Source organism: Octopus sinensis, linkage group LG11 (assembly GCF_006345805.1).
Source record: "Octopus sinensis linkage group LG11, ASM634580v1, whole genome shotgun sequence".
Taxonomy (NCBI): Eukaryota; Metazoa; Mollusca; class Cephalopoda; order Octopoda; family Octopodidae; genus Octopus; species Octopus sinensis.
In genome coordinates, this window is record NC_043007.1 from 31,316,128 (window position 1) to 31,328,647 (window position 12,520).

At 40.9% G+C, this 12,520-nt stretch overlaps 1 protein-coding gene across 1 annotated transcript in view; it reads left to right on the forward strand.

The window, feature by feature from the left end:
• Positions 1 to 7,778, forward strand: part of LOC115217001 (vam6/Vps39-like protein) — a 132,550-nt gene extending 124,772 nt beyond the window's left edge. Inside the window, exon 26 of the mRNA XM_029786520.2 lies at positions 7,207 to 7,778. Coding sequence (XP_029642380.1) covers positions 7,207 to 7,291 — 85 coding nt within the window. The 3' untranslated portion in view covers positions 7,292 to 7,778. The remainder of the gene's footprint in view (positions 1 to 7,206) is intronic.
• The last annotated feature ends 4,742 nt before the right edge of the window (positions 7,779 to 12,520 follow it).

Consider the following 12,520-nt stretch of genomic DNA (forward strand, 5'->3'; position numbering starts at 1 on the left):
AAATTTGCTGAGGTAGAGTTTCTACAGCCAGATGCTCTTCCTGTCATCAACCCTCACCTATATTCAAGTAAAGTAATATTTCTCCATGACCAAAAATGATGGACCCTGCTTGTATGACAGTGGCACTCATTTACATCTTGCATGAAGTTAAAGCAAGAAGATAGTAATGTGTGTGTGTGCGCACACACACACACACATGCACTTACATATACATGAGAGGCTTCATTCAGTTTCCATCTACCAAATCTGTTCACTTAGCGGTTTGGCAAAAGAAACCGATAGAATAAGTACTAGGCTTACAAAGAATAAGTCCTGGGGGGTCAATTTGCTCGACTAAAGGCGGTGCTCCAGCATGGCCACAGTCAAATGACTGAAACAAGTAAAAGAGTAAGGCTTTGGTCAGAACTGGGGGAGGGGCTGTAGTAGAAGCCAAAGGTGCCACACAGTGGCACTGCACCAAAGACTATGTGGTTGGGAAGCAAGCGTCTTGCCACAGCCACACCTGCTCCTCTGAACAGTTGATGAAATACCAGTCATGTGATGCTTGGTGTTAGGGACTTCGAAAGGCAATATAGAGAGAGGGGGGTTCCCTCCTTGCTGATCATGGGGGAGGAGTTACGGTTATTAGCAACCAATCAAATGTCTGGAAGAAATACCAAATCCAAGCTCTTCAGAGTGAAGTATGTTTGATTGTTAATTGGATAATTCATCAGGATCCGATGAGCTAGAAAGCTGTCTCAAGGTCCAGTCATCTGTTCCGATGTGGTTTCTACAGCTGGATTCCCTTCCTGATGCCAACCATTTTACATAGTGTACTAAGTGCTTTTTAAGTGGCATTGGTACCAGTGAAGTCACCAAGTAACTTGCAAGATCAGCTCCATCAACTGAGGCGCAGTGGGGAATGGTATTGAGGGAGGTACTTTATGCCAGCTGATAACAGGTGAAAGTATGATTGAGGGACAGGTGTAAAGGAGATACATGGAGATAGAGAGAAGATAATGATGAAAATGTGTCAGGGATTACCCTAAAGTTACAGTATAGTGAGTGAAGAAGAAGTGGTATGGGTGGGCAAGCTGGCAGAAACGTTAGCATGCCGGGCGAAATGCGTAGCCGTATTTCGTCTGCCGTTAGGTTCTGAGTTCAAATTCCGCCAAGGCCGACTTTGCCTTTCATCCTTTCAGGGTCGATAAATTAAGTACCAGTTATGCACTGGGGTCGATGTAATCGACTTAAACCGTTTGTCCTTGTTTGTCTTCTCTGTGTTTAGCCCCTTGTGGGTAGTAAAGAAATAGGTATGGGTGGGCAAGTAGGTTCATGGGAGACGGATAGAGGGAAACACAGTGAATAAAAGATGAAAGACCTTTCATCGTGGGTCTCTGCAATTAAGGTTGATTCTGTACTAAACAACAACAACAGCAACAGCAACAGCAGGTTGTGTTTTGATTGCAGATTGGGAGAGCCAAATGGAAAGAAAATCTCTTCCTGGTTAGGATACCAATGTCTGTTGCTCATCACGCATCTTATGACTGGATTTAAACTCAGTGCAACAAGTTAATGAATCACCTGTTAATTTCAGAGTGCAGCTGTCAGTGGTTATCCTGCAAGAGATGAAGTTAAGTGCTATTAGCAGGATGTGAATCACCAGCTTCTCTCTTGGTTAACCGGTTCCTTATTGATTTGCTTCTCCGTACTCTCATGGATGTTATGGATTTTTCTCTGTAATAAAGCTGTCATTGTTAGCCCCAGGTCAGCTCCGATCAAGCAGATGGTTCTATGATCAAAGCATTCCAAGCAGGACATCCTAACTCGTCTTTGGACAATGTATCCAGGACTAACTACATTAGCTTAAATATCTTTTTTTTTTAAATCTTAGGTTGCTTTTTTTCAATAGAAATTTAGCTACTATTTCTAGCATGTCAAGCAACCATATAAAGATTCCCTTGGTAAAAAAAAGAGCTGACCGCCGTTAGTAGTTGGTACAAATGGGTAGAAAATAGGTTCCACATTTTCTTCACTGTCTATCACTGCAACAAGGCATTATTAGCATGACTTTATGGTTAAGAGGTTTACTTCTCAACCTCATGGGTTTTGAGTTCAATCCTGTTTCATGGTACCTTAGGGAGTCAGTGTCTTCTATTATGATCTGTGACTGGTGAAAGCCTTGTGACTGAAATTTTGTCACCAAAAACTGGAAAATCTTCTCAGAGGCTTCTCATGGGTGGTGGTAGGCTTCATTCATCTTTTAGTCTAACACATAATGCCACTACCCAGTCTAACATCACCACCGGGTCTAACATCACCACCAAGTCTAATGCCCTCCTCCGATCTAACACCCCTATCTGGTCTAACATCACCACCTAGTCTAATGCTCCTCCCCTAATCTAACGCCCCTTCCTGGTCTAACACCCCTACCTGGTCTAACACCCCTTCCTGGTCTAACATCACCACCTGGTCTAATACCCACCCCCTTGTCTAATACCCCCATCTGGTCTAACTCACACACACACTTGGTTTAATGTGCCCACCTGGTCTAGCATCATCATCATCCAGTTTATCACCACCACCCAGTCCTTAGACCACCACCTGATCATATTCTGTCTAACGCCACATTACTCAAGGATGTAAACGAACCAACACTAGATGTCAAGCAATGGATGGTGGTGGTGGTGGTGGGGAGTCATGCACACACACACACACACACACACATACATGCATATGCAGCAGGCTTCCACACATTGTCCATCCATCTACCAAATTCACTCACAAGGCATTGGTTGGCCCCAGGCTTATGTAAGTGAAGAAACTTGCCCAAGGTGCTGTGCAATGGGACTGAACCCGGGAACCATGTAGTTGCATGCAAGTTTCTTAACCACACAGCCAAGCCTGCACTCCAGATAATTTTCAGTTTGATATGTGCTGATTACTTTTTTTTTTTTGTTAATTATTCCATAAAATAATTCCGAGCTTCACAACATTTATTAATTGACAGAGTTTTCCTTTCGCTTTTTTCTTTCTTTCCCGGGGGGGGAGGGGTTCGGCTACGGTGGAGGCGGAGAATAAACTTGTGAAACGGGTGGTAGTAAAACACAGGGGTGGCAGAGTTGTTAAATCCTCTTCTGAGAAACACCCCCCCCCCACCCGTGCTGGGAGCTGTCCTAATTACTTCTACCTGATCTCTTTTCCAAGCATCTACTCCCTACCCATACACCCCCCCCCGTTGACTTTTTGGCATGTTTATATTTCTTTTAGATTAGTCATTAGTGAACTGTTGCCAATTGGCTGTAGTCTTGGTATGCCTGTATGTCTGTCTGTATGTCTGTGTGTCTATATGGGTGTGTATGCATGGCTGTGTGTGTGTTTGTATATCTTTATGTATATATATAAGTGTATGTCTGTCTGTATGCCAGTATGTATGTGTGTTTGTCTATGTATATATTTGTTTGTATGTATGTGTATGTCTATATATATGTCTGCATGTATGTCTATGTATGTGTGTGTGAGTCTATGTATGTATGTATGTTTTTTCTCTATCTTTATGTATGTTTGCATGTATGTGTGTGTATATGTTTGTATGTGTATATGTGTATGTACGTATGTGTATGTATGTCTAGCTGTTTGTATGTCTGCATGTGTGAGTGTGTGTGTGTGAATGTATATATGTATGCATGTACGTACGTATATATGTGTATGTACGTATGTCGGCATGTACGTGTGTGTGTGTGTGTGTAACCAGTCTAATGTCAACTTAACATGTTTAAATAAGACTGTTGAAATTCAAACTATTGAAATGAAAGAAGTGAATGCCGTTTACTGCATTGACCCGTAAACCCAGATACGAGGTTCGAAGTTCTTTAGAATATTTTGGCCAACAACACTTCAGTCCTCCTCCATTCACCTATTCACAAAATTCATTGCATTTTTAAAATGAATAGCTTTTATCTTTTACTTGCCTCACTCATTGGACTGTGGCCATGCTGGGGCACTGCCTTCAAGGAATTATCTTTTGTCTTTTGCTTGTTTCAGTCATTGGATTGTGGCCATGGCTGGGTGGGGCACTGCCTTGAAGGACTCAGCCAAACAAATTGAGCCCAATTGGTCCTTATTCTATCAGTCTCTTTTGCTGAACCACTCAGTTACAAGGACATAATCAAGCCAACATTGGTTGTCAAGTGTTGGTGTGGGGACGTGCATGCACACACACACATGTTCAGATCTTCTTACTTGCTGCAGAAACGTTAGCACGGCGGGCGAAATGCTTAGCGGTATTTCGTCTGCTGTTACGTTCTGAGTTCAAATTCTGCCAAGGTTGACTATGTCTTTCATCCTTTCGGGGTCAATAAGTTGAGTACCAGTTATGCACTGGGGTCGATGTAATGACTTAATCCCTTTGTCCTTGTTTGTCCCCTCTATGTTTAGCCCCTTGTGAGCAATAAAGAAATAAGATATATATATATATATTATATATATATATATATATTATATATATATATATATATATATATAATATATATATATATATATATATATATATATATATATATATATATATATATCTCTCTCTCTCTCTCTCTCCAGATATATAGGTTTTTATTATTTTGCAATTTACTTAATCATCGGTATATTTTTTATCTTATATTTAATATTTCTATTATATGTAATTTTCTAGATGGTGTAATTTAATTTTTCATTTTGAATTGATAAAAGGTGGTTTTTTCTAATTTTTATATAGGAGTGGCTGTGTGGTAAGTAGCTTGCTTACCAACCACATGGTTCCGGGTTCAATCTCACTGCGTGGCACCTTAGGCAAGTGTCTTCTACTATAGCCTCGGGCTGACCAAAGCCTTGTGAGTGGATTTGGTAGATGGAAACTGAAAGAAGCCCGTCATATATATATGTATATATATATATGTGTGTGTGTGTTTGTGTGTCTGTGTTTGTCCCCCTAGCATTGCTTGACAACCGATGCTGGTGTGTTTATGTCCCCGTTACTTAGCGGTTTGGCAAAAGAGACTGATAGAATAAGTACTGGGCTTACAAAAAAGAATAAGTCCCGGGGTCGAGTTGCTTGATTAAAGGCGGTGCTCCAGCATGGCTGCAGTCAAATGACTGAAACAAGTAAAAGAGTATATGTATATATATCTCTTACTCTTTTACTTATTTCAGTCATTTGACTGTGGCCATGCTGGAGCACCGCCTTTAGTCAAGCAAATCGGCCCCAGGACTTATTCTTTGTAAGCCTAGTACTTATTCTATCGGTCTCTCTTGCCGAACTGCTAAGTTACGGGGATGTAAACACACCAGCATCGGTTGTCAAGCGATGTTGGGGGGACAAACACAGAGACACACACACACACGCACGCATGCATGCACTCACACACACGACGCATTTCTTTCAGTTTCCATCTACCAAATCCACTCACAAGGCTTTGGTGGCCCGAGGCTATAGTAGAAGGCACTTGCCCAAGGTGCCATGCAGTGGGACTGAACCCGGAATCACGTGGTTGGTAAGCAAGCTACTTACCACACAGCCACGCCTGCGCCTATGTTTACATTTTGCATTTTCACATGAAACCACTTTGTACAAAGACAGTAACAATCTCTGATAAGAAATTACCCTGGAGAATGACTTACCTTTAAGAAATATTTTTTATTGTCTAAGTGAAAATTCTCCAAGTAAGACAAAAGGAGTGTTCAAACTTTCATCCACCCCTCAGCCATTTGCAGTGAGTGGATGGCAGCAAAACCATTGCAGTGGTGCAACACCCCCTGGTGGCCAATCAGGGCAATACAAAATATCTGGAGACAAAAAGACACATTTTATATGTTATATGGCAATTCTTTTGACCTAAATATCGACAAGTTTACGATTGATTTGAAAGAAAGTAAAATTGAAATAATGACACTCATATGGTGGAGGCACGTGGCTTAGTGGCTAGGGTGGTCAGCATCATGATCGTAAGATTGTGGTTTCGATTCCTGGACCGGGCGACGCATTGTGTTCTTGAGCAAACCACTTCATTTCACATTGCTCCAGTCCACTCTGCTGGCAAAAATGAGTAATGCTGCGATGGACTGGCATCCCGTGCAGCTGGGGAACACATACGCCATTGAAACCGGGAAACCATAAGCTTGGCTTGTGGAGGCGCAATGGCCCAGTGATTAGGGCAGTAGATTCGCGGTCGGAGGATGGCAGTTTCAATTCCCAGACCGGGCGTTGTCTGTATTTATTGAGCAAAAATACCTAAAGCTCCACGAGGCTCCAGCAGGGGGTGTTGGCGACCCCTCTTGTACTCTTTCGCCCCAATTTTCTCTCATTCTCTCTTCCTGTTTCTTGAGTAACGCTGCGATGGACTGGTGTCCTGTCCAGCTGGGGGGAACACATACACCACAGAAACCAGGGTCCATGAGGCTGGCTAGGCTTGAAAAGGGCGCATAAATAAAATTGAAATAATGACACTCAGATAGCAGTTTATTTCTGATGACTTTATGGTTTCATGCCTGAGATGCCAGTATACTGTCACAGAATTGTGTCTACATACACAGATTCATACATTTTGTCTCTACTAAATCCACTTTAATCCTTTAGCATTTAAACCGACAATATCTGACCCAAATATTCTACCTGTTTTATGTTCAATCGGGTCAGATCCAGCTTCTCGCACCTGTACTACAATGTCATTCTAAAAATAGTCACATTAGTGAAATCTCAAAGCTTCAAGATAATAAATCGTTAATTCAAAATAATTCTTTCTACTGGAAGCACAAGGCCTCAAATTTGGGGGAAGGGATTAAGTCGATGACATCGAGCCCAGTGCGTAACTGGTACTTATGTAATCGACCGCGAAAGGATGAAGAGCAAAGTCGACCTCGGTTGTATTTGAACTTAGAGCATAGCGTCAGATGAAATACCGCTAAGCATTTTGCCTGGCGTGCTAACGATTATCCCAGCTCATTGCCTTGGTTAATTAAAAAATAATATGAATAAATAAGCACATTAATTCGATTGCTAAAGGAACAAAATGTCTTTCAATAAACATGTGTTAACATATAATAAATCCGTTTTTACCACAAACATTCTTGTAAAATAGGGATGCATCTTATGCACTGGCAAATACGGTAAGCCTACCACCCAATTTAAAATGTGTTGTTTCTTTTAGTAATTTTTGCTTAAAATAACATTAATTTTCTTCCTCTTCTTTTCCGTAGTGCATTTGCTCGGTATCCAAATGGTGTGATCGTCCACTATCACTGTTGTAACGATGTAAAAGTTTGCCCAACAGATCACCGATGAAACGACCTTTTGACCTCAACGTGACCGGCTCAAATGTTGATGTGACTACAATATGGATGGAATTCATGATTCGCTTGGACCAGAATCATGGTTGAGATGTTTGCCAATTACCACCTACTGATTCTACAGTAGATCTATCCCTACACCCCTCCTAAAATGAATGGACAGTGCATTGTCTTCTTCTGCAAGAATGCCAGTGATGATGCTAAAATACAAACAATGTTGATGAGATTAATTGTCTCCAATGACGGAAAAGATGATTATTATTATTATTATGAAGGCCCAGAGATTGTCGTCTTTGGTCTCTTCATGACATATTCTCATTGGAATCACTGGTGCTTCATTCCTTAAATCTAAAACTTGGCACTGGGATTACCATACTTCAGAGAGATACATCCTCTTGTCTGATAAAAATTAATTGAACAAAATAAAATAAATAAATAAAAATAACCTTCCCTCGAAACACCCCCTCCCCCACAAAAAAAAACAAATACTTCTGAAATATATATTTCCTACAAAATGTAAACGTTTGTTTTGTTTTTGTTGTTTTTGAACAGTCTACTACTGCAACAACAACAACAATAATGATAATAATAAATTATGAAAATTTGAAACCTTTTGTTGTTAATGACATTAATGTTTGATAGAATTTATTGGGTTGACAGTGTAATGTATTCATGGTATGATGGTATTGATCGGTGATTTTGTTGTTTTAGTGGCATTGATTGATGGTGGTGGTGGTGGTGGGTGGTGCTGGCGGTGGTGGTGGTGGTAGTGGTGGAGATGTTCTGTTCATAGCATTAATAAATAAATAAATGTGCCCTTTTTAAAGCCTAGCCAGGCTCATGGGCCCGGTTTCTATGGCGTATGTGTTCCCCAGCTGGACGGGACGCCAGTCCATCGCAGCGTTACACATTTTTGCCAGCTGAGTGGACTGGAGCAACGTGAAATGAAGTGTTTTGCTAAAGAACACAACGCATCGCCCAGTCAAGGAATTGAAACTACAATCTTACGATCATGGTGCTGACACCCTAACCACTAAGCCACGCGCCTTCACCATAGTATTAATAACATTACTTTATTGGCAAGATAAAATACATACATACACACACACATAAACGCATACACATACAAACATACATGTGTGTACTTATATACAGACATGATGACTGCTCCCTGATTTTAAGGAACGGTATTGCTTGATCGTTCCCTTAAACATGAGCAACACAGATGTTGCTTTTAAGTCCTGCTAAGGACCCATACTCCTTTGCGCACCCACTACACTCACGGAGTGGTTGGCACAAAGATCCTTTGATTTTTTTAAACCTCTTTTAACATCTCTATTATGTATTGAATAATATGGCTGGCTGTAGCTGGAAAAGGCAAGCAATGAAAGATTCCGTGATGGAATGAAGCTCTTTTTGAATACCTGTTGCAAGAGGTGTCCATCGCCGCCACATCATCATCATCATCATCATTGTTTAACATCTATTTTCCATGCTAGCATGGGTTGGATGATTTCACTGAAGACTGGCAAACCAGATGGCTGCACCAGGCTCCAATCTGATCTGGCAGAGTTTCTACAGCTGGATGCCCTTCCTAACACCAATCACTCCGTGAGTGTAGTGGGTACTTTTTATGTGCCACCGGCACAGGTGCCAGGGGAGGCTGGCAACGACCACGATTGGTTGGTGATTTTTACGTGCCACCGGCATCTATATATATACATGTATCTATATATATATATATATACATATATATATATATGCCGTTTGTCAGCTCTGTCTGACCCCCGTGTTGGTGGCACGTAAAAGCACCATCTGTTCGTGTCCGTTGCCAGCTTTGTCTGGCCCCCGTGTTGGTGGCACGTAAAAGCACCATCCGTTCGTGTCCGTTGCCAGCCTCGCCTGGCCCCCGTGCAGGTGACACGTAAAAGCACCATCCGTTCGTGTCTGTTGCCAGCCTCGCCTGGCCCCCGTGCCGGAGACATGTAAAAGCACCATCCGTTCGTGGCCGTTTGCCAGCTCTGTCTGGCACCTGTGCGGGTGGCATGTAAAAAGCACCCACTACACTCACGGAGTGGTTGGCGTTAGGAAGGGCATCCAGCCGTAGAAACACTGCCAGATCTGACTGGGCCTGATGAAGCCTTCCAGCTTCACAGACCCCAGTAGAACCGTCCAACCCATGCTAGCATGGAGAACGGACGCTAAATGATGATGATGATGATATACATTTGTGCAGATGTATACACACACGCATATATATATATATATATATATATAAGAGATAATGGTGTCATTGAGACCCAAAGGTGTCAGGTAATGCTGAATATGTGCTATAGACAGACCATAGTTAAGTTCCAGGTTCGGAATATTGCGAATAAAGGGTTCAACGTTGATTCTATGTCAGCGTGTGTATATAAGAATTTTTTGCGTAATGAGATAAAACACCAAGGCTGTATAGTTATTAGAGCATTTATAGATAGAGGGTCTTACAGCTGTTTCTAGGATATTTATTAATAATAATATCCCTTCATCGGAGACGGTGTGAGAGGAAAGTTAAGTCATAGTTAGTATCACATCTAAACTAACTATGACTTAATTTTTCCTCTCACACCGTCTCCGATGAAGGGATATTATTATTAATTAATATCCTAGAAACAGCTGTAAGACCTTCTATCTATAAATGCTCTAATATCTATACAGCCTTGGTTTTATCTTATTACGCAAAAAATTCTGATATATATATATATATATACATATATATATATATGCCGTTTGTCAGCTCGTCTGACCCCCGTGTGGTGGCACGTAAAAGCACCATCTGTTCGTGTCCGTTGCCAGCTTTGTCTGGCCCCGTGTTGGTGGCACGTAAAAGCACCATCCGTTCGTGTCCGTTGCCAGCCTCGCCTGGCCCCGTGCAGGTGACACGTAAAAGCACCATCCGTTCGTGTCTGTTGCAGCCTCGCCTGGCCCCCGTGCCGGAGACATGTAAAAGCACCATCCGTTCGTGGCCGTTTGCCAGCTCTGTCTGGCACCTGTGCGGGTGGCACGTAAAAAAGCACCCACTACACTCACGGAGTGGTTGGCGTTAGGAAGGGCATCCAGCCGTAGAAACACTGCCAGATCTGACTGGGCCTGATGAAGCCTTCCAGCTTCACAGACCCCAGTAGAACCGTCCAACCCATGCTAGCATGGAGAACGGACGCTAAATGATGATGATGATGATATACATTTGTGCAGATGTATACACACACGCATATATATATATATATATATATTATATAAGAGATAATGGTGTCATTGAGACCCAAAGGTGTCAGGTAATGCTGAATATGTGCTATAGACAGACCATAGTTAAGTTCCAGGTTCGGTAATATTGCGAATAAAGGGTTCAACGTTGATTCTATGTCAGCGTGTGTATATAAGAATTTTTTGCGTAATGAGATAAAACACCAAGGCTGTATAGTTATTAGAGCATTTATAGATAGAGGGTCTTACAGCTGTTTCTAGGATATTTATTAATAATAATATCCCTTCATCGGAGACGGTGTGAGAGGAAAGTTAAGTCATAGTTAGTATCACATCTAAACTAACTATGACTTAATTTTTCCTCTCACACCGTCTCCGATGAAGGGATATTATTATTAATTAATATCCTAGAAACAGCTGTAAGACCTTCTATCTATAAATGCTCTAATATCTATACAGCCTTGGTTTTATCTTATTACGCAAAAAATTCTGATATATATATATATATATATATATATATATACATAATATATATATATATATTTATTATATATGTATGTATGCCTGTATATATGTGAGATAATAGTTTCACTTTAATAGCTTCAGTATTAAAGTGAAAGTATCTGATATTACAATAGAGAGATGTTGTTTCACTTATGACATGTAATACTGAAATAGTGGAGAAGATATGATATTGCTGTGGGCTCGCACTAGGCAAGAAGTTAAAAATTGTTTTGGCCATTGACACTGCATGGACTCCAAGTAAGGCATTTGTAAAATTTGAATGAAATTGGTTGGGTAGTTCTCAAGTTTTAGGGATTCACGCAGACAGACAGACATTCTCATCTTTATATATATAGATAGATATGCATGTGTATGTATATATACATGTACCTTGGGCAAGTGTCTTCTACTATAGCCTCTTGCCAACCAAAGCCTTGTGAGTGGATTTGGTAGACAGAAAACTGAGAGAAGCCCATTGTATATATATATGTATGTGTGTGTATATGTTTGTGTGCCTGTGTTTGTCCCCCCAACAACGCTTGACAACCGATGCTGGTGTGTTTACGTCCCCGTAACTTAGTGGTTCAGCAAGAGACCGATAGAATAAGTACTAGGCTTACAAAGAATAAGTCCTAGGGTCGATTTGCTCCACTAAAGGCGGTGCTCCAGCATGGCCGCAGTCAAATGACTGAAACAAGTAAAAAGAGATATATAGTTTACATTCTTTTATTTGTTTCAACCTAAAGACCGTGGCCATGCTGGGGCACTGCCAGTGTTGTCACCTTTTCAGTGGCCATTCTATTGTGACTGGCTTTTGGTCAAGGATAGAGTTTGATATTGACGTCCTCTTTTGAGTTTCTTGCCGGGATGTAGGTTCACCTGGGACCCCGGACAGCAGAATATTTAGCCCTCCTCCATGAAGGTCTTTTCGATGTTCTGGCAATGAATTAAAACAGCCGTGGACCCTTGAATCCCAAGCTGTTGCAGTACATATATTCATATATATATGTGTATGCGTATATATATGTAATGTTGATGTGTGTGTGAGTGTGTGTATACATGTATGCGAGTGCCAGGGTATGGGAGTATGTGTACTAATATAAGTAGATAAGGTTATGCGCATTCTTAGGAGTTGTTGTGGGTGTGTAGGAATTTATAATTACAGGTAGGATGGGATTTCATAGTTTTACAGGAGTTGTAGTGTTTGTATAAACAATTAATTAATACGAGGGTAAGTATACATACATACGTGTGTGTGTGTGTGTGTATGTATGTATGTGTGTGTGTGTATATATATATGTGTGTGTGTATAGATATATATATACGTATATATATATATATATACATACATACATACGTGTGTGTGTGTGTGTGTATGTTATATATATATGCGTGTGTGTCTGTAGATATATATGAATAAATGTAGATATGTATATATGTATGTATGTGTATATAATTATATATATATGTATAT